Genomic DNA, 23236 nt, shown 5'->3' on the forward strand with positions numbered 1-23236 from the left:
TCCTTCCTTCCTTCCTTCCTTCCTTCCTTCCTTCCTTCCTTCCTTCCTTCCTTTCTCTCATTTCTTTGTATGTAAAACAAGCTAAGCACAGCACAATCCAGCAGGGCCAAGCTTTGTCCCCTGCCTGACTGCCAGCAAAGCTCAGATGCTGGTCTCTTCAGGAGAGGGAAGGAGCATCTTCCAAACATGGAACTGAGGGCCGACTCCCTCCTCTACCTGTTTAGGGAACAATACACTGGGCAATACCCAACCAGGCTTGGCTCCAAATACAAAATGCTCAGGGACATTCATAGCATGTGAAAACAGCAATAAACCTTAAAAATGGACCCATTGGTCACTCAACCATAGACCTGATATAAGCTCCCATGAAAAATAATCCAAAATCAAGATATAAAACATTGTTTCAGAATTGTAGAAATGTAGCTTACTTGTATATTAATCTATGTTAACTGAAAAATTTTAAATGACAACTTTTTGATTGCAGCCTGATTTAATCTTACCCTTTAAAAAACTTGTTAAATATTAATGGAAATAAGTTTAATGTAGCATTCGAATCTTAAACTTGTCACTCGATAAATATATGGTGTTATGGTTTGTGTCTGGGTGCCCCCCCAAAGCCTCATGCGGTCATGGGGCAGGCTTTTAGAGTTTGATTGATTACGGGTGTGAGAGCTACACCCGCCGTGGAGTGGATAGTTTGCACATGTAAGGGACAGGAAGAGGCTGCTTGCAGCCATTCCTCCCTTTTGTATTTGTTGTTTTTGCTGTGTTCTGCCACCATGAGCTGTAGCCCTCTGCCATGTGCCACTCTGCCTTGTAACCTGCCAAGTATGGACTAAAACCTCCACAAACTATAAGTGAAATAAACCTTTCCTTCCTTAATTTTGGGCGTCAGGTATTTTGTCCCAGCAACGAGAGAAAAGTAACCAAGACATATGGCCTCAGGAGTTAGTAGCCTCTTTGTTCTTCTTATGCCCTCATCTCTAACATGAGGACAATAAAAGCACCTACCTTCTGAGTTCATTCTAAGGATTAACATGTTCCCATTGGCTTGAACCACCACTGGAACAGGCATAATTCTCCTTTTGGGTGGCTTGTACCACTTGTGCTACAAATGGATCTAATCACTTTTACAGGCCTTTTACTAATAAAGTAAAAAGCCACTCAATGGGACAGTCATGCCATACCACTGGTAATTCAACCTGCCCAGCAGTGAAACATACAAATTATGGCCCCATCATGAACATGTTAAATAAAATAACCTACGTGAAGCACTTAGTTCAATACCTGGCATATTATAAATTCTCAATGATAGTGGCAACTGTGTAAGTTCCGTGTAAATAAATCCACAGATCTGAAAGAATTCCTTTGGAAGATGGCTCAGGAAATGTGGTGACCCTAGGCCAGGCTGTATAATGTCACTTAAAATCTCCCAGGTTACTAGGCCCCCGAGTAGATTTCCTGTCTTCTACAATGTGAAGGTTGAAGTACAGTGGTGGTTCTCAGACTCTGCTCTTCTGATGAGAACTACCGGGATAAAGCAGAGGGCCAGCTCAGCTTTTCTCAACCACACCCAGTTTCCAGGTGAAATGTCACTTAAAAACAAGGGTTCTGCAGCTCAGAACTGGAAGCCACAGGGCCACATGATCTCTCAGATGTCTCCCTAGCTGGTGTACACCATTATTCAGACAAAAACTGACAGTAAGATAAGATACTAGGCTTCACTGAAAGTGAAAGCAGTGCCTGAGCCAAGTTGTTTATTATGTTCGCTACAAACAGAATCTATTTCTTTCAGTTTTAAATACCTACTGAATGTTTGTCTGTCTTGGGATTGGGTCAACTGGCCCATTCTCAAGTGTTCTTCTATCTAGGTCACTTCTTAAATCCCACAATCTGTTTAACTCTGGCAGTGGTGAAGGAAGCATCTATTCACAGCTGTAAACTAGACAAATCTGTATGTTGGGAAGGTTCAACCTGAGGTTACTTTGATGCCACCCATCTCTACTTCTGCTTCTCCAAATGTCTTTGAAAGCACAGGAATGCTCACAGGGTCTCCTTCCAACAGGCAGATACTGTGGTGGCTCACCATAAGCCCCAGGTGCTTTTTAATGTCTTAGAAGAAAAAATAGATCTTGGGTGACATGCTTAACTATTACTGCTTCCTTTGTTTTCTCCTTTATTCTGAAATAAAATTGAAAGGCTCATACTCACCACCACCACACTCTTGGATGCATCCAAGACATGGATTACAGGTGCACTGTATCTTGGAGCTATTTTAACTGCTGTGTGGGTTCTGGAAAGAAAGGTCAGAAGAAAAGCGTATCCATCAGCAGTGACAACTGCTACACAACTCCTCTTCAGAACCATTAGACATAGTGTGTTTCTAGTTTTCCAGAGAAAGATTTCAACATGCTTATTTACAAACACTGAATTTCAAATTTCTCTTATAAAATTGTAAAAGAAAATGACTTATCTATCCCAAGATGGGGAAAACAAGGTGAAACAACATGAACTGATAGACTCAGGCTACAAAGAAGCCTGTGAGAAAAATGAGAAAGACTTAGTCCCCGGCCTTCTGTCAACAAGGAACCAGACCATGCGCTCGGCGCAGCCTGCGAAGACTAAGGAAGAACCACCCAGGGCCATCTCACCTTGCTCACTTTCCCTCCTCCAGACAAACTGAGAGACCAGCCCATGGCCCTGGAGAACCAGCAACCAAGCAGAGAACACAGGACATGCTGCCTAGTGGTTGCTCCCTCCTTGTGGGAGACATCAACACCCCTTCCCCTCAACTCCACCTTCTACTTATAGTAAGGAGCCCCAGGTCCAAAATTCAACACAAAATAACAGAGAGGTGAAAGCAATAAAATATTTTATACTAAGATTGGCTCAGCCCCAAATCCCTAGTGCCAAACTTGAAAATGTTAGTACTGGGAAGAAACAATCTTTAATTCCTAAAATTAACTAATTAACTAAAGTACAAAACAAATTGCCCTCTGGTTGCTGGATATTTCCACCATTAGCATAAGCTATATATCTAGTATTTCATTACAGAACACACCAAATTAAAGTGAGAACTGAAACATACATTAACTCTCCTCCACTGCTGAAATGGGACCCAGGACAAGAGAAGCACTGATTGGTCCAATCTGTTCTGAGGGTGGCGGCAGTGCTCACCACGGGGCTTCCAGTGTTTCCTGCTCTTCCCTTCTCTCCAAAGCAGCAGCATTCTTCTGCAAATCTGGTATTTTCATGTTCTTTCCCTCAATTAAAGTGGATTTTTTTTTGGAGTATTATCCAGAATATGTTACTATATGAGAAAGTAACCAAGTAGCAGGACACTGTTTAATGCAATTCCGTTTTTTAAAAACAAACACACCACTCTCAAACTGCCCAGCCAATCAATGTGACATCTAAAATTCTGCATATTTAGAAAACCACAGAGAGATGCATATCAGGGGGAGGTAGGGCTAAAGGTGGGAAGGGAGAGGCTAGATTTTACTTTACACTCTTCTCCATTGTCTGAGATGTTCCAGTGAGTGTAGATTACACAACTAATCTTTTAAAACCTAAACAGCATCAAATGTAATCCCAGTACTCTGGTAGGCTAAGACAGGAGGATTGCAACTTCAAGTCCTGCCTGGGCAAGTAAGACTCTGATTCAAAATTTAGAAAAAGACTGGAGATATAGCTCAGTGAGAAGACCTTGGATTCAATCCCCAAAACCACATTAGTACACCTTACCCACACTATCTCTCTAGGAACTTCTAAAAACACATTTATAACAAGACAGCACCCACTTTCTAAGAGTACCTCCATTTGTGAATAGGAAGCATGAGTTCAGGGCTGTACAAGAGCCATTCCAGCAGCTGGTGGGAACAACTGGGGCGGTGGGGCAGGCAGCCTGGAGCAGTGAAATGAACTCCAATGCCTCCTGAGTATGCACCTTATCCCTACTGTGTGCTCAAGGACTCTAATGGTTTATATCTAAATGTCCCCCCAAAGCCTCAAGTGGTCATAGATGAGGCTTTTCACAGGTAGCCGGATCTAGAGTGTGTGATGCTGAGATTAAGGATGTGATGCTGGGATTGATGCAGGTGTGATGATAGGATTAAGGGTGCCCCACCCTGGGTGTGGGGGTAGCCAGCACAGAATACAAGGGACAGAAAGAGGGCTACTGTTGTCGCTTTCTGCTTGCTGTTTTTGCTGCCTTCCGCCTCCCATGAACAGTTTCTCCTCTGTAATGCCTCTCTGCCATGCTACCCTGCCTTGGAGCCAGCCAACTATGAACTGAAACCTCTATAAACTGTGAAATGAAATAAACCTTTCCTTCCTTAACTTTGGGTATTGGGTATTTTGTATCAGCAATGAGAAAAGTAACTAAGACAGGGATCAAACTTTGATGGCATCTTCAGCATTTTGTAAGGAGAATGATTTTCAAAAAGTAGAAAAAATTTTAAAGAAGTAGCTGCCTCAAGTTTCAGAACAGCACAACTCACATTAAGTTTGCTGCTTTCTCCTTCAGATGACAAGCTCCTTGAGTGCATGAGTATTTCCTACATATTCCACTTGAAAATATACTCTGCAAGGAAGCATTACTTTAAACCCAATGATTTCATAATTTAAAATCAACATAGTATTTTTTAAGCACTTGAAGGTTCTCAAGTCAGTTCCAGCTAATTCTCTCTGTTGATCTTCCATACAAGGGCACTGAGAAGAAACTGATGGATTCCAGTATTTTAAAACAAATCAAAGCAAATTACCTCTTTTCAACATAAAAACTGACAAAGCTAGATAACCAGAGGCATTAAATTTGAGCTTCCTTAACTGCTCAGAGTGCTTCTGGTTTCCTTATAAAATAATATGACATTGATTCCACTTACTCCCTCTAGGCTTCTACTTATGCAAGCCTGAAAAGATGCAGAACAATGGGTTCTCTCTATCCTTCCTGCACACCAACAGCAATGAATCTCAAATGCTGCCCCTTCCAAGTCACTCATGGACACAGGATCCCACTGTTCCCCTCCCATACTTGCCAAGAACCCAGGATGTATTAAACTCAGAAGACTTCTTAAAAATACTCTGAGTAAGAAAGTAACTCTAAGCATTTACTTCATATCATACTCCAGTCTACATTTAACTTTAAGGTCTTTTACAGCATGATCAATGCTTAAAATTTGATGAGAAAAATGAAAGAAAGGGAAAATAAAAATGGGAAATTAAGATGGAAACAGCAGTAAGCTCAGCATATAAATTCATTCAGTGAATTTCTATACACAGGCCTAAATTCTAAGCTTCCCTATGGGCAATGGAAACAGGAAAATAAAATCACATAATTGATTTAATACTTTACTTACTAGCAATTAAGGAAAAAACACCCACACTCAGAAAATTCTGCCACAGTTTATGCTCTTGAGATGTTATACAGGTAACACAATAAGACTTACACCAGTTTCTTATACGTGACAGCAAAACCATCTATCTACATTACAGATAGATGATTTGGTTCTCTTTGTTTATACCTACAGGTTTAAAAAGGGACAATCCAAGCATATACTGCACCCATTTTGACCCCAAATCTTTAACACCCTCTCAACATCCCTAAGGACTGTCCACTGGACAGAATTAACTGCCATCAGTGGATCTAAGAGGCACAGGTCTAATTCTGTTTATGTTACTGCAGGCTACTGGCATCTGGAAAAACATATTTCCTCAGATATGTGTTCTCATGAAAATCTGAAGCCTTGAGATTCTACATCTTCGAGTACACTGAGCAAAGGGAAGAACTAATCCCTGCTGAGCCCCTAACAGGTGTGAGGAGGAAATAGCCAGGGGTCTCAGAAGGACTTCCAGACATTCAGACTCCCAAGTGGTCTGTAACTAAGCAGGCTTTCCTAAGAGTAGATAGATGGTTTTCTTTTTCAGCTACAAAAGGTATTAACCACAAATGAAGAGACTGAGAAATCAGACTTCACAAAAATTAAAACTTTGTGATTCACAGATATTGCTGAGATAGCAAAAGACAAGCAAGATTGGAAAAATCTATCTGCATAGTTCTGATAAAGGAAAAAATCTTGGGAGGTCAAGAGATCCAGCTTTCTGCCTTCAGTTTTGTAAGTGATGAGAACAGATATCTTGCAGCACCTGGAGATGGGTGACTTCCCATCACTAAGTCTTATTTGAGATATCAGTTAAGAATCATGGATTAGTCTAACTTTGCCAATGATACATCTTAAAAAGGTAGTTATGTTGCTTCTGAATGTTTTTTCTTTAATCTGGTGATTCTTATAATGGACAATTTGGTCAAGTTCAAATCTGCACAAGTAGCAAATTCTTGATCTTAAATTTTTGAGTATAGCATCTTACTACATAAAAAGATTCTAATTTTGCCAGGTGTGGTGGTGCATGCCTGTAATCCCAGCACTCAAGAGGCTAAGGCAGTAGAATCGCTGTGAGTTTGAGACCAGCCTGGGCTACAAAGTGAGCTCAAGGCCAGCCTGAACTACATAGCAAGACTCTGTCTCAAAAAAAAAAAAAAAAAAAAAAAAAAAAAAAAAAAGATTCTAATTTTGAAGCTACCATCAAATTTACACAACCCATAATACATTTTAATAGAGCTACTCATTTGAATATTCCATTTTACAACTGTGGTCTGATTTTCCTTTTTCCCCCGCTAGTACTAGGGATTAAATCCAGGGCTTTGCACTGCACATAGTAGTTAAGCACTCTACCACCCATCTGTACCTCTAGCCTTTTTAAAATTTTTGAGACAGGGTCTCACCAAGTTGCCCAGGCTGGACTCAAACTTGTGATTATTCTGCTTTAGCCTGAATAGCTGGGATTACAGGCATGTAGCTATGGCTGGCTCAACTGTTACTTTTAAAGGTCTTTTATTCTGACAATAGTCTATAGAGCCTTTTATCATTACTAAATTTGTCATGAATTAACCAAAATAATGCTCATCAAAATCCAGTTATCAACTGAGAACAATCTGTCACACAGCCTAGTAGTTAGGTCCTATACGAAAAACTGTTTTCTAATGTGAGCAGCAACTATGGACTCCTTCAAGTATAAGAAGCAATTAATGGATAAAATACACATGACACTGTGGCTATTTGTGAAAATGATTCATTCAGATTACAAATGTGTAAGCTTGGCTGGGCCATGATCCTCAATTTTAGTCAGACCACAATCTAAATGTTCCTGTGAAGGTATTGCTTTAGATGTAACTAACATTTTAATCAGCAAACTTTGAGTAAAGCAGATTATCATCCAAATGTAGGTGGACCTCATCAACCAATAGGCATTAGGAAAAAAGACCAAGTCCCTGCCTTCTCAACAAGGAAAAAGGAATTCTTCTGCAAGCTATCTTTTGGCTCAAGACTGCAACATTAACTCTTGCCTGGCTCCAGCCTGCATATTTCAGACCTGCCAGTCCCCAAAATCACAAAAACCAATTCCTTCAAATAAATCTCTCCAAGGAACTCCGGAGTAGTTACAACAACCACTACACCTTTGCACAAGAAAAATGAACTGCACCCTATGGGACCATCAGAGTCAACACGCCAACTTGATACTGTTCCTAATTAAAGTAAACAATGTACCCTGTAAGAAATGTTGCAAAGAAAGTCTAGCATCTATAATTAGCATTTCTTTTGAAATCACCATGATCATAATCCCAGAAAAAAATCTGACAAACCAAACAATGACCATGTGACAAGATGTGAACGTTTTTCTTCTTTGAATCTTTTACTCAAGATTAAGAAACAACACTCCCAGATGATCTTTTAATTCATTCTAGCTAGACAGGCTTTCTGTCTCTAAACTATTACAAAGTTAGAGCTTCTTCGAGAGAATCTGTAATTTTTCAATTAGACACCTGGCTGAAGAAGAGAGTAGAAGTTTAAACACCATCTTTGTGCTAAAAACACAGTTTCCTCACTTAGTCTCATTTCAAGAGAGGTAAAAGCTTATTACCATTTTTAGAAACTGAATGCCAGGTGAGTGGATTAAGAAAAAGACAACTGCAAGCGAAAGGAATCCCCAAAAAGGCAAGGGGTGGGGAATCAGAAGTTTCCTACTATACAGCTCACCCAAGTGAAGACCAGGAAGACCATATAATAAAGAAATCATAAGGGGAAGGAAACATACACACCAAAATAAAGCAAAGCAGGTTTTATCACTATAAACCCTAGCATTTAAGAAAAAGCACAAAAAGCCAGACACAGTGGCACATACTTATAATACCAGCTACTCAGTAGACTGAGGCAGATGGATCACTTGAACCCAGGAGTTCAAGGCTAGACTGGGCAACAGAGCAATACCTCATCTCATAAATGAATGAAAAAAAAATGAATGTATAAGTAAATAAAGTGAGTACAAACTCACTGGTATGACTTACCTCGAAGTGGTTGCTCCTCCAATCAACAATGGAATCTTTATGGCTAATCTTTCCATTTCCTTGGCAACAAAAATCATTTCATCCAGGGAAGGAGTAATGAGTCCTGACAGGCCAATTATATCTATTATTAAAAAGAAAAAAAAAAAGAACAGTAGAAGGAGGATGTGAGAAAAAGAAGTATGAAGACTCAAATTTAAATTGAAGACCCAAAATTAAAATTTTGTAATAAAGACACAAGACCTGACGTGAATTTCCAATTCTAAGCCATCTTTTTCTGTCTCGGGGGTTTTAATTTATTATTCGTTTTGGTAGTAAATAAGATATATGACTTGAAGTTACAACAGTGAACTTGCCATAGCTGTAAGAAGCAATACAGCAGAAGGTATCTTTAGTTCATGATATCCCAGACTCAAATGATTAGTGTTCAAAATAACATAAAGACAACTACAGACAGAAAACCACTGAATGTCAGGGTTTTCTTGAAAGAAGCCTGTCCTGTTGCATCTCCAGAGCTGATGGCCACTCATGCACTTCTCCCAACCTCCACATAAAGGGTCACACAGTAGCTTTGCACAGAAGCTGGCACTTGACAGTATGAATGTCCCTCAGACCCCAAGTGGGCTGAGCTTTACTATTCGCTGATGCACAGATTCCTGGGGAAGAGACACTGAGTGAAATGGCCAAGGACAGCTGCACAGTACCTGCTTTGTGGTCAAGAGCTGCTTTCAGGATCTTATCACAAGGAGTCATGACTCCTAAATCAATAACTCTGAGGTAAAGAAATGAGACATCAAAAAACTAATAAGAATCATTAGAGACAAAGCTGAAATAAACATTTTCATTTCAGTCATTACTGTTCAAAATAAAGTGGAATCACACTGATGATCACCACAACTATCATTTATCATGTACTCATCATATGCCAGGCACATGCTAAGCTTTTTGTATATGGCTTTACCAAAATATATTCCTATTCCACATATCCACCCATTTAAAATGTACTATTCAGCAAGGCATGGTGGCACATGCCCACAGTCCCAGATATTTGGGAGGCCAAAGCTGGAAGATGGGTTGGACCATGAGTTTGAGGTCAGCCTAGACAACACAGTGAGACACCATCTCAAAATAAGTAAATAAAAACTAAATGAAGGAATTCAAAGGGCTGGGGATATAGCTCAGTGGCACAAGCGCCTGCCTGGCAAGCGTGAGGTTATGAGTTCAATTCCTGGTACTCAAAAAAAAAAAAAAGGAATTCAATAGCTTCTGATATGTTCTTTTTAAAAATATACATAACTTTCCATTTTAATCATTTTTAAGAGTACAATTCAGTGCATTACAGTCATAATGTTGTACAACTATCACTACCACTATTTACTTACAAAACTATTTCATCATCCCAAAGAGAAACACTACAACTACTAAGTAATAATTCTTCCTTCTTCCCCTCTACTTTCCCTACCTCCCAGTCCCTGGTAACCTCTATTGTACTTTCTGTCTCTGTGAATTTGCCCAGTCTAGATACAGCATTCGTCTTCTTGTGTCTGGCTTATTTCATTTAACACAATGTCTTCAAAGCTCTTCTATGTTTTAGTGTATATCAGAATCTCATTCTTCTTTTAAAGCTGAATAACATTCTATTATGTACATATACCCCTGCCGTGTTTGGATCTGGAACACTCACCCACACACCAAAAAAAAAAATTCATGTGCTAAAAATGTTAGTCCCCAACACAGCACTGGTGAAAGGTGGTGGTACCTTTAAGAGGTGGAGGCAGGAATCCTCTGGTCATTAAGGACATGCCACTGAACCCCTTCCTTCCTCTTTGTCTCCTTTTTATCATACCCTAGCCAAGAGGTGAGTAGCTTTGGCGTGATATTCCCTGACATGATATACTTGCTTTTAGCACTGGCCCAAAGAGAATAGGGCCAATCAGCTATGTACTGAAACCTCTAAAACTGTAAGCTAAAATAAACCTTTTCTCTTTATAAGGTGATTCACATATCTGTTATAGTTATAGAAACCTTACTAAAACATCACATTTTATTTATTCATTCATCTACTGGTAGATATCTGGGCTATTTCTACTATGCTAACATTTTTGCATAACAATTTAATTTAATCTGTACAGTAAGTCTATAGCTACCACAAGCTCTATTTTAATATGGGTTCAGATGAGCTCAGTAATTTGTCTAGTCATATAACTAATTAGCAGCAGACTTGGGATGTGAATCAGGATCTGACACCAAAACCTGTTATCCATTTAGGTCAATAAAAATGCAGGGAAAGTTCCTCAACAAACACCTGTTAAACATAGAAGCCAGCCAGAAGGGCAGTTAGGAAGAGGCTGGTCCCTGCACATGCTTAGCTGAGGCAAGAAAAGTTGGTTACTTAAGGCAAGGAGGAGAAAGAGAGGTGCACAAGACTCAAAGGAAAAGCAGACACTGGCATGACAGGAAGGGCACTCAACTCACTGGGCAGAGAAAGCATGTTCTGAGGGAGCATAATAATGCTGGAGGAATTTCCATGTCTGGAAGATGGCACTTCCTCTCAGAGATTTGAAGGAAAAAGTAATGCCTGGCCTAGGAAACATTCTGTGTTCTATTCTATTTTAGGTAGAATACCTATAAGTCAGTCAGCTTTATAATTTAATCCTATATTTATTAAAAGACATTTAAAAATAATAGCATGGATTTTCACTTACTTTATTACGTCAACAATTCATAAAGGTAAAAATACTTAAATGTTTTTAAAGCATGCTCAAGAACGTCTACATGCCATAACACCAGCTGGTGACAGTGAGTGCTGGACATGGAGCAGGAAGAAGACTTGTTTCTCATATGTCTTTTATGCTATTGGATTTTTAGCTTTTCCCATATTACTTTTGAGAAAAAGAAAAGAGTAAAGTAAGCTAATCCATGTGGAATTTTCATTTAAAGCTAAGTTTCCAATCAATGATAACTGTGCAACAGATAAGCCTACAGGCTATAACAGGAGTGAGATGGTACCATAAACACTTTTTTTAAAATACGGAAGAAAGTCTAATAACCAGATCTTTTTTTTTTTTTTTTTTTTTTTGCAGTACCAGGAATTGAACTAAGGACCTTGCGCTTGCCAGGCAGGCGTTTATGCCACTGAGCTATATCCCCAGCCCAGATTTTTTATTAAACAATGACTACATACATGCTGCTGGGTAAAAAAAACTGCACAAAATAGCATATTGCTTTTAAATCAAGACAAAAAGGCATGCCCTTCAACACTGATTTTCAATATTGCATGTTTTTACAATCCAGTTAAAAGCAATCCGTATGATGGCAAAGGTCGTCCGGCTCTCTGCTTACAGCAGAGCTCCTGTCAGGAGTGTCTCACCTGCATGACTGCTCTCCCACCACCCTATTTACTCCTTCTCACAACTTCTAGAAGAGATGAGCTTGAAGGTTACTCCTATCACAACTTCCTGCTGCCCCTACATAGGCCCCCTATTCCTCCACTTTCCTTTCCTCATTCTGGGCTAAACCCATGTCTATATGCCTCTTATCTACACAGTCTTGCATGTGCCATCTGAGAGACTAATGAGAATGGAAATAAAAAGCTATGGAAAATGTTGATTTTACAATTTTTCTTTTTCGAGGCACGAGTCATGCTAAGGTTGCCAAAGCTAACCTTGTATCTTCCCACCTGAGTTTCTCTAGGGGCTGGGATTACAAGCATACTCCATTATGCCTGACTCTACAATTGTCTTTCTGAGCGCTTAGAACAGAATTACGAATATACACATTTAATTTGGGCTTCTAATTTCAAAAAAAGAAAAATATACGCTACCCTAAATGCTTTAGCAACAGCATTTACTACTTAGGAATATAAAATTTAGAAAATAAATATTATGAGACAAAAAGTTCTTTTCCTCTCTAGAAGAAAACAAAAGGAAAATAAAATTATACAGAGGCAAGATATGGAATTGACCTAGGTGTCTACCAATGGATGAATGGACAAAAAAAAGAGCAATACATATACCAGAGGTGCAACGGAAAACACAATGAACTTTTTTTGCAGTTTGAAATAAAAATTCATGTTAATGGATTGGTCATGATCTGTGATTTATGGCACACTTTAAAACATACCTTCTCTCAATTGTAGTACACAATCAACTGTACCAAAAAGGATGGTATTTGTTACATACTGTTACTAAGGTTCAATGAGCTGCCTTGTATTGAAGATCCCCGCCTTTTTGTTGAATGACGCTCACTAGATTTTTTGATCACACCTCACATACACACACACACATATACAATGGAATGAATACATGTAGACAGACATTGGAATTTATATGTATAAATGAAATATATAATGATGTATATTTAATGGAATTTATGAATATATATCATGGAATATTATTTGGCTATAAAAAGAATGAAATGTTATCATCTGTGGCAAAACAGAACTGGAAGACATTAAGTGAAGAAAGCTAGACACAAAAAGATGTTATTTCTCATATGTATAAGCTTAAGTTGATCTCAAAGTAGAAGAGAGTATAAGAGTAATTACTAGAGATGGAGAAGGGAAAATAAACAGGGACTGGTACCAAAATATAGTTACCATGTTCTACAGCACAGTAGGGTGACTGCAATTCACAATAAACTGTAATGTATTTTATGAAGAACTAGAAGAGATGAGCTTGAAGGTTCCAAACACAAAGGAACGATGAGGAGATAGAAACACTGATTACCCCACTGTGACACACTGTATACACGTACAGAAATATCACTGTATCTCATAAATATGCACAATTTTGACATGTTAATTTAAAAGAAAAAGGGGCAAAAAAAAAAAAAAAAAAAAGGAATACAGCTAGGCATCTGCATCCTTTTAGGGGCCTGATATTTGCTATCACTTTGCTTTATCTCTGTTGAGGAAGGAAGGTGACAGGTCTGCTGCCCCTGCAATTGATGCATTCTACCACTAGATGGAAGTGCTCTATCAATCTACGGCCCCCCAGTGTTTCCCACCAGAGGGTAAACCATGCTAATCCTGTCTGCTGCCATTTCTACTTCTAAAAAAAAAGTAAATTCTTGCAAGTCTTTCCTTAAAATATAACAAATCCAAAGCTTCTAAAAAAGTATTGGTGCACATGTAAGGTTCCTGAGCAAGATTAATGTGCTCTTGACTTAGATATTCAGCTGAATGTGCCACAATTACATATTTTAAAATTGTTTTCATGTTTCAATATATATTGCTTATTTTTAACTCATACTAGAGTGTTATATTAGAAGCCACTGGTGTGCAGGGCATGGTGGCACATGCCTGTAATCCCAGCAACTCAGGAGGCTGAGGTAGGGGGACTGCTGCAAGTTCAAGGTCATCCTGGGTTATATAATGAGTTTAAGGCCAGCCTGAAATAACAGCAAGACCTTGTCTCAAAAAAACAAAAACAAGAACCACTGGTGAAAATACAAATATGTCTTATCTTTTCACCAAGTTCATATTTTTTAAAGTACCAGGTAGATATAGGACATGTAATTTTAATGTATCTGTTGATAAATCATAATTTTTTATATAATAGTGTACTTATCTGTTAAGTGGGGAAAAGCCTCATTTGTCTTTTTCTATAGTTATTATTAGAACTATTATTATTAGTTACTATATTTATATTTAGTTATTATTGTTTAGTACATCTAAAATCAACTTTTTAATCAAATATCTGATCAAGACTACCTCTAAGTAGTTTAAATGATTTCTTAAGAGCAATTTAGATTATTAGTATTAGATATTACAGTTAAAGTTGACTGCAAGTCAAAAAATAGTAGACAGTAAAATTACACAGTACAAAGACCCAGCTTTTGGAATCAGAAGCCAAGTCTGGCCTGTAATTTTCTAGCCATGTTACCATGAAGAAATCACGAAAGTCCTCTAAGCCTCGGTTTTATTATGTATAAAATGAGAACTATAATTACTCTGATGCAGGGCAGGATCAAAGCCATAAAAAGAAAGAAAGGACAAAAGAAAAGAGCCAAACAGCAAACTTACATGAAGTACTAACTGTATATAACGTCAAGTGATAAGTAAATGTTAGGTTATTAGAAGACTCTTCAGTACCTCTCTAGATCTATTCAAATCCTTAAATCTGGAAATATCCCTCCCATAAAACTGGACTATCACTTTTAATCCTCTTCTTTTTTTCTTCATAAAGTAAAAAAACTGTTAATATTTCATGAGATTTATTGCATCAATATTAAAAAGCTAGCAAAAGGAAGGATTTGATTGTGGGTGCTCTGTAGACTCACCCTAGCTGGGTGATTCACCTAAGCACAGCAGCATGGCCCAGAAGTGATACTTAGCAAAAGTACACATTACTGCACAGAGCCAATTTCCAGAAGCCCTTGTCTACTAGCTGATACCATAAAATTAAACTCATCAATACAGGAGCCTATGAGTTATGAGACACAAGCCAAAGGGGTGCCTACCCCAGTAAGAAAACTATACTTCACTTGCCGTTTTGGAAAAACAAAATAAATTTTTATCAGATGATGGTTCTGCAGTTAGACTTACTAGAAAGACAAGAAGACCTTCAACACACAAGACAGAGCAACAAGATATGTTGCAGGACGTCTTCAGTTTAATAAGTAGTATCCATAACTATGAACATGCCGCTCCAGCAGCACTCTGGAGAAATGCCACAAATCTCCTTGGCTGACTAAAAGTGCCATAAATGGGGGGAAAACATTGCTTGTATAGTCTTTTCAGCTAATCAGACAATGATCAAAATAAATGATAATAAAACAATGATACCAAGCATAGCTTTTAGGAAACTTACCTGTAAGTCACTTAATTCAAGTGGTTGAATATAGAGCATTTAGCCTGATAAACAGCAAACTTGGGACTGAGGACAGAGCTCAGTGGTACAGCACTTGCCTAACATGCACAGGGCCCTGGGTGTGATTCTCAGCACTATTTTTTTAAAACAGCCTGACAATAAGGTTCTTTAAAGAAGAAAAGTTAACTAAATCATTTTAGTGTCTTTAACACAGTACATGCCTGCTATATAGCAGAGGATCTGTAAACATTTATTAACTGAATTGAGTTTTAACTGATTGTGATGAATGCAAACAGAAATCAACAACAGGTTTGAAAAGGTGACACAACAGATTGTAGGAAGCAAACACCTTATCCACATACACACATACATTATATATGTATGTATGTATGTATTTATGTATGTAACACTTCATTGTATCAGCCAATCTTCAAAAAAACCTGTCTTTTAAAAAAATAATAAATACACTGATAGAAATAGCACTCTTTATTTTTAGCACCAAGAGAGAATGACAAGTCTTTAGATAGTGAATGAAGAGCCAAACAGTCAGAGGGGGAAAAAGTTGCCTTCCCGACACTACTCCTCCACCTCTAGCACTCCTGATGGTTCTTGACTACATTTAGCAGCCATGAAGGCAGAGATGGAAAAAAGTGTTGAAAGTACAGAAGCTCCTTAAACTCTCACTGCTATCTGAAAGCACAGAAGAGAATTGTAAGGGACACAGCTCTAACTCCAATTAATTCTCTCTCCTCTAACCAGAGAAAACAGTACATTGGAAAGAAGTCCATGACACAAATGGACTGCTGGCTGGACATGGACCGAACCAGGTAACCAGGAAAAGTATGTGTTGTATTAGGTTCTTCATTCTACAGAATATGTTGAAATCGGAACAAAACATTTACTTACTATGGGCCACTAGTTTTCACATGGAAATAACTTTGTTATGAATATTTATTTGTAATACTGAGGTATCTTAGAAAGGGGTTTTACTTATATCCAACGTTCTAAAAACTAGCTTCATCACCACCAAGAAATATACAGGGTCCTGTTGTAGGCTTGCAAAACCAAGAGAGGGAAGTACAGACAAAACCCTCCAATAAAATTCCATTTAGCCAAATTCCATAAGATCTTTGTCCTAAAATCTCACCACTATTGAGAGGAAAAAAGGACTATTCGAAATGCCACTGGCCTGCAGAGCTTGATGTTCTAGACATTAGAGCCTATGCTCCCAAGTCAGTCCTCAACCTGCCTGAACAACTTTCCTATTCTTTTTTACCTTAATGAATACACAATAGTTACTTATTTCACTTGAAAAGTTATGTTCACTGTAGATGATCTGAAAACACAGTAGACAGAAACATAAAAAGTGACCTCTAATATCCACTATCATACCCTATACCTCTGTTACTCAATAAAACATTACCCTGCTGAAACAACTTGGATGCTTAAATATCAAAAGGGTTAAAAGAGATAAGATCTTAAATTACCTGAAATTATTGCAGCCAAGGACCACTCCAACTATGTTCTTGCCTATGTCGTGCACATCGCCTTTAACAGTGGCCAGCACAATGGTGCCTTGGTAAGGGTCCTGGAAAGTAAGCCAAGCAGCTGAACTGGGCTGGGATCATTTAGAGCAGACCATCTAGCTCTCAAGAGCCAGGCAGGTGTCTGCACAGATAGGAATTAATAGAGCCAAGACCACCTTGAGGATAAGCCTAAGACCCAAGTCTTGTGCTCTTAAGAACGCTGTAAGCTCACGCAAAGACAGGAAGCCCGCCTACACGGTAAGCCCAAGGGACTCAAACAGGAGCATACATCCCAACACCTCAGGCAGCAGTGAAACTCAAACATAGAACAATCCCACTATAAACTTAGTCCCTTAAATTGAAAAAGGTTTAATGTCACAGTTAAAAAGAGAGGAGCAAGAGGAAGAGCTGGCCAACTATAGAGATATTCCCTCAGAATCTGAAAATAATTATAACATCCCAGTACAGAAAGCACTTGAGCATCTATTTCTTTGATGTGAAGTTCTGTAAACATATTTCCCTCCCTCCAGAAGTAAAAGAGAAAAAACTAAGGCAAGCAGTATTTTTATAAGTATTATGTCTGTCTATGTCATTTACAAACTCAGATCATTTTAAGAATTTGGAATCCTAGGGTTCGAAACTGCCAGAGCTTCCCAGGAAGCTAAACAAAGTCAAAAGGCTTAACGATTTACTTTGGAGGCACAGTTAGCAAGAATAAATTGAATCCAGAAGTGGTACTGGATACTGCCAGTAGAAAAAACATTCAGATAAAGAGTTTTCTAAAAACAAACATTACTCAAATACCTCAAAAGTGAGGAAAGAATTTGGTAGGTACAGTACCTAGTAGGAACTTTGTGAATGGTCAGTTAATGAGGGAATGAACTAGTTTTGTCTTGAAATCATGGGCTTTAAAATTATTTATATTTAAAAAATTATAAAGCCACATTCAAAGGAAAATCTCAGGGTATACTGAAGCTTGGTAAGGGAGGGTCAAATGCTGGATCACTTCTGTACTTCATCTTCAAGGACAAACATAGCCAAGCATGATGCTTAAGCCCAACCCAGTAAGAGGCTACTCAAAAGGCCCACAGGCATGGATGAACCAACTTGCCTCTTCTTCTACTGCACCATGAATCACTCTGTTCTCCTCTCTTTCTTTTTCCATGAACGGGATAAGGTGACCAACAGCCTTCTTCATGACCCGAGCTGACTTTATAACCTGAGAAAAGAACAGAGTCAGGTATCTGATTAGTCATCCCAACTACCAGCCATTCCAAAATACGACACATTGCTAATGGTCACCTGTGAAAATGGAATGCCTGCTCTGACCTCAGGCCAGCTACATGGGAGTCGCTTTTGACAGTGACTAGGCTCAGGAATAAGCTCTGCAGGGGAAAACGAATAAGGCACAGCAAAGGAAAAAAGAATGGAGACCACACAATGTGATTACTGTCTTCTGAACTTCTGCTTGTTTTTCTCTGCCTAGAAGGCCCTCTATCACTTCTCTGAATTCTGTGCATCCTTCAGGTCCCAAGCTTCTCTACCATGCCCTCATGGCTGCCCTCATCCCAGCCTTCTTGTCTTAACCCTATGCATTACAACTCACTTAAAATTGAGGCTTATGCAGGAAGCCCTTTCAGTCTTTCATATGCCTTCAGGCCCCTAACCTATATGCTCAGCAAGACTTTGTTTACTGACGGGGTTAGTAGTTGCTGTATTACAAAATTAAGACTTCTGAGTTTACCTAAAATGTAACATTTAACATACCTCTCCTTAACACACAGTTTTCAAAGTATGCATCATTAAAGAAGACCACCAGTTAGTCAAACCAAGCCTTGATATTAACTTGACATATATCCTGGGTCTTATTTTACTTTTGAGGAGAGAAAGAGGCACTGGAGTAAGAGGTGGTTAGAAAGTCATAAACATAAAGACTACAATGTCAAGAATTTGCAGACAATTTCTAAACCCAGGCATGGGGGCACATGCCTGTAATCCCAGCACTTAGGAGGCTAAGGCAGGAGGACTGCCACAAGTTTGAGGCCAGCCTGTGCTACTTAGCAAGATCCTGTCTCAAAACAACAACAACAAAAAAAAACTAATGAAGATCCTCCAAATGACCTCTAACCTCTGCACCATTCTAAGGATGAATTCTTTCCAGGCTTGACTCCAAATACATCTAGGAAGGAATGGCCAGATAATGCCTTTGAGCTCCTCTCCAAACTGAAACTTCAGAAAAACATCTATAATCTGTGGGGAAAGGACTGTGATTGCTAATGAACTGATTACTGATGGTCGGCTTACGATCCCCAGCTGTGCTGACTGCACATGGTGCGGGGTGTGGGAGGCTCGCCCCAGGATGGTTACTATCAGCTGAGAGGCAGAAATGGAAAGGGCTACTGAATTTCTCTCGTGGGTCTGAGTTACGTTCTAGGTTCCAATAAAAGGCAACTGAGATGGGTGATCGGGGCAGCAGCAGTCCCTGAGACTGTAAGCTGTTTTCTTATCTGTTTTTCTTACCTGTTTTACCTTTTCATCTCCTTTACCTTTTCATCTGCGGGGACCTCATTCTTGGGACCTGTCACTACAGATAATACCTACTATAATCTACTGACTATTCACTGAAAGACAATGAAAAATTCAATTGTGAAACTATTTCCCTATGTTTGGCCAACCTGAGGCAGAAACATTTTTCCAGCTCCAAAAAGATCACCAACAACCTTCATGCCATTCATCAGGGGTCCTTCAATTATATTCAGAGGTCGGGGGTATTTTTCCTGGTTTAACCTGGCTTCCTCAGTATCTTCAATAATATATTTTTCAATGCCCTTCAAAAAAAGAAATAAGGAAAAATCACATTAAAAACTGTCTTAAATCCAGCAGCAAAAAGTGATGAATCAGAAATGCTTAAGAGTATGAGTCCCTGCTGAGAATGGTGGTATATGACTAATTCCAGCATTCCAGAGGCTGGGGCAGGAGGATCGATGAGAGTTCAAGACCAGTCAGGGCTATATAGTGAGTTCAAGGCCAACTTGAACTACATGGTAAGATCCTATCTCAAAAAACAAGAACAAAAAAAGTGTGAGTTCCAGAAGCAGAATGCAGGAGTTCAAATCCTGGCTCCTGTCACTAATTTATGTAATCTATTAAGCTTCAGTTATCCAGAAAAATCACAATAGTATCTAACTCATATGTTTAGTTTAAGGATTATTAAATGACTTAGCCCATGTAAACTGATAGCTGGTTTTATCAATACGAAGTACTCATAAAAGTGAGCTATCAATGAGAGACGACGGGTTAATGAGTGAGTTCAAACTCAAAATAAATGCCTCTTTGTAGCCTAGTATTTTTTGCTTTAGTTTATTAGTACATGTGTGTGGTATGTGTTCACATTCCTTATGGGAAGTTGGTACATGTACATAACACACTTTAATTCCTTTTTTCATCTTCTTTCCCTTCCCTCCCTCCCACCCTCTCCACCCATCCCTGCATCTCTTCCCTTTTGTTTGGTACACGTTTGCAGTACATAATGTTTACATTCCTTGTGCACAGTCAGAACATGAACGTAACACATCCCATCAAGAAATCAAATAACAGGGCTAGGAGGGCTGGGGATTTAGCTCAGCGGCAAAAGCACCTGCCTGGCAAGCGCAAGGTCGTGAGTTCGGTTCCCAGTTCTGGAGAAAAACCAAAAAAAACAAAACAAAACAAAACAAAACAAAACAAAACAAATAACAGGGCTAGGGATACAGCTTAGCAGCACAGCACCTTGCTTGGCAAGCACAAGGTCCTGAGTTTGATTCCCAGTACCAAAACAAACAAACAAAAAAAATCAAGTAACAAATGTTAGAGAGGCTGTAGGGAAAAAGAAACCCTTCTACAGTTCATGGGAATGCAAACTAGTACCACCACTATGGAAATCAGTGTGGAGATTCCTCAGAAAACTAAAACTAGAAATTCCATTTGACTCAGTTATCCCCCTTGTAGGTAGGTATCTTCTCCAAAGAGCTAAAACATCATATTACAGAACATGCATATCCATGTTTATAGAAGCAAAATTCTTAACAGCTAAATCTTGGAAGCAGCCCATATGTCCATCAACAGATAAATGGATAAAGAAAATGTGGTATTTATATACCATGGAATACTACTCTGCCATAAAGAAGGGTAGACAAGTCATTTGTAGGAGAATGGATACACTTTGAGACCATAATGTTAAGTGAAATAAATCAGATGCACAAACTTAAATATGTATCCTAGTACTTCAATAGATTATACACTAGTAGTACCTCATGAAATCAATATGTTTTTGCACTGCAACATTACCTGAGTGGAGAAGGTTCAAAACTCAGGTGAAGTTCAAAAACAGGAACTTACCTGGCCATTGCTGACAAGCCCTTCACCACAGGCCTCCACTCAAGGATAATTGGATGTGATTAGCTAGTTTCACAAATTGAAATATGTGACTCTCAAAAGGCCCAAGAATTAAAAGTTAAATTCTAGAGCCAAAAAAAGAGTTTTGAAGTTCTCCTGACCCACAAATAAACTAAAGCCAAGAAATCATTTATCTTGCTAAAATTTCAATTATCCATAAAACAGCCTGCTGATTTCTGACTGACCGAAAGCAACCTAGTCCAGGGCAGGGTTCGCAGCCTCAGCAATGTGGACGTCTGGGCTGGGAAAGTCCTCATTGTGGGGGCTGACCTGCACACTGGATGTCTAGCAGCATCCCTGGGCAACAGATCCCAAAATCGTCTCCCACAGCCAGTGGGAGACAAACATGTTTCTAGACACCGTCATATATCTTATCATATGGGGGGTAGGGAGCACCAGGTTGAGAATCAGTGACCAGTGCTGTGCATCTCCTGTAGCTGCTGTCGGCACCAACTCTCAGCAAGCGCATCAGTCACGTGAGCTACGCACTGCAGAGCAGGCTCTGGTACTCACCTTCACGAGGGCGTACTCCAGGCGCTCTTCAATGGGGCCATTCCTCCACTCATCGGTCTGGATGACTTTCTTCCCTCCTTTGCCGTGAGTCTGAATGAAATTAGGACCAAGAAATGGATACAAGCAATTTCTTACTGAACCATCTGGCAGCAAATTAAAAAAAAAACTGTTTGATTCTTCTTTTAATTTCCAGCCCCTACTGGCATGTCCAGCATAAATTAAGATCTCTAAATGTTCAAGAAAAGTGGAGACAGAAAGAGAAATCTAAGGCTTAAAGTTTTAGCAGAGATGGAGTAAGGTTCCATTTTTTTTCCTTCCTTCTTTTCTAAAAAACGCCTCAGAACAAAATACTAGAGCAGTAAGGAAGCTATACGCTAACCTTGATAGGCTTTTAACACTCTCAACAAGGATCACCCATCACCAGCAAGTGCAGAAAGGCTTGACTGAGGCTTAGGCAGACATCGCACTGGACTGGGGCATACTAGAAATGTAAGAAATGGACCACATTCCCCAAGACTTCCTTATAATATGTGAGGTGGAAAACACACAAAGAGAAACAAACTAATATCAAAGAAAGAGAAAATATATGTTAGGGGCTGAGTGAGCAGACAATACAGACCAGAAACACGGGAATTTTAAGGATGCAATGGTCGCCACAAACGATGATAGTGAAGAAATGCTTCCTTAATATTAATTTATATGTATCTTAGGTCTTATTTTACTTTTGAGGGTGCAAGAAAGAGATACTGGAGCAAGGTCTTAAGGAAACAGATTCAGCAAAGACACAGAGTGCAATAATACTGGCATATCAGGCAGATCGCAGTCCATCTCCACTGGTGGCAGCAGCTGCCCGAGTGAGAAACGTAAGTGTCATCCCTGCAATTCTATTCATTACTCACACTCAATCCATCACTTTGGCCTAACACTTACATCTCCTCCACATTCTTTTTCTCTGCTTCTACCTTCCAGGCAACTAACTGTCAACTCCAGGCCCTGGAGGGTAGGGGCAGTATTCCTACCAGTCAGATCCTATATCATCAGTGATGTACAGAATAGAGGGAGAGACCTGTGAACATGAGCTGAATGAATTAATGCTGAAGAACTCATGTTGCTGGGGGAATGTTTATGCAGAAGAGTAGAGGCCAAGTCACAGGAGGCCATAATGCATGCTGTGGAATGTGGATCTAACCTGCCAGGCACATGTAGGTAGGGACAGGAAAAACTATTAAAATTCTGCAGCCACATTTTTAAAAGAAACTCCTGGACTCAGTGCTGGTAAAATTAAGGGCAGATAAGGACAAACATAAAGACATTAAGTGACAGTAAGTGACAATGAGTATGAAGGGGAGAAGAAAGAAATTGGGAAGAATGCCAAGATTTAGGGACAGGGTAAGAATTGGAATAACAATGAGCCGGGGCTCTATCATATCAGAAACTAGACAAGATGGTAATTAAAGAAGAAAAGGTTCTTCTATCACTTCCTTTCCCATCACTGATACACATAAACACCATTTGTTCCAACAGTCACACAACCAGGCAATTCTTGCCCAGGG

At 39.2% G+C, this 23236-nt stretch overlaps 1 protein-coding gene across 2 annotated transcripts in view; it reads right to left on the reverse strand.

The window, feature by feature from the left end:
• Positions 1-23236, reverse strand: part of Mtr (5-methyltetrahydrofolate-homocysteine methyltransferase) — a 101259-nt gene that overhangs the window by 19434 nt on the left and 58589 nt on the right. For both annotated transcript variants that reach the window (XM_005404926.2, XM_005404927.2), the window contains 7 exons: positions 21684-21773; positions 19412-19564; positions 17848-17955; positions 16698-16798; positions 9103-9170; positions 8402-8522; positions 2212-2293 (listed from right to left, as the gene is read on the reverse strand). In XM_005404926.2, the coding sequence (XP_005404983.1) occupies positions 2212-2293; positions 8402-8522; positions 9103-9170; positions 16698-16798; positions 17848-17955; positions 19412-19564; positions 21684-21773 (723 nt within the window). The remainder of the gene's footprint in view (positions 1-2211; positions 2294-8401; positions 8523-9102; positions 9171-16697; positions 16799-17847; positions 17956-19411; positions 19565-21683; positions 21774-23236) is intronic.

Source organism: Chinchilla lanigera, unplaced genomic scaffold, assembly GCF_000276665.1.
Source record: "Chinchilla lanigera isolate Chin_1 unplaced genomic scaffold, ChiLan1.0 scaffold00091, whole genome shotgun sequence".
Lineage (NCBI taxonomy): Eukaryota > Metazoa > Chordata > Mammalia > Rodentia > Chinchillidae > Chinchilla > Chinchilla lanigera.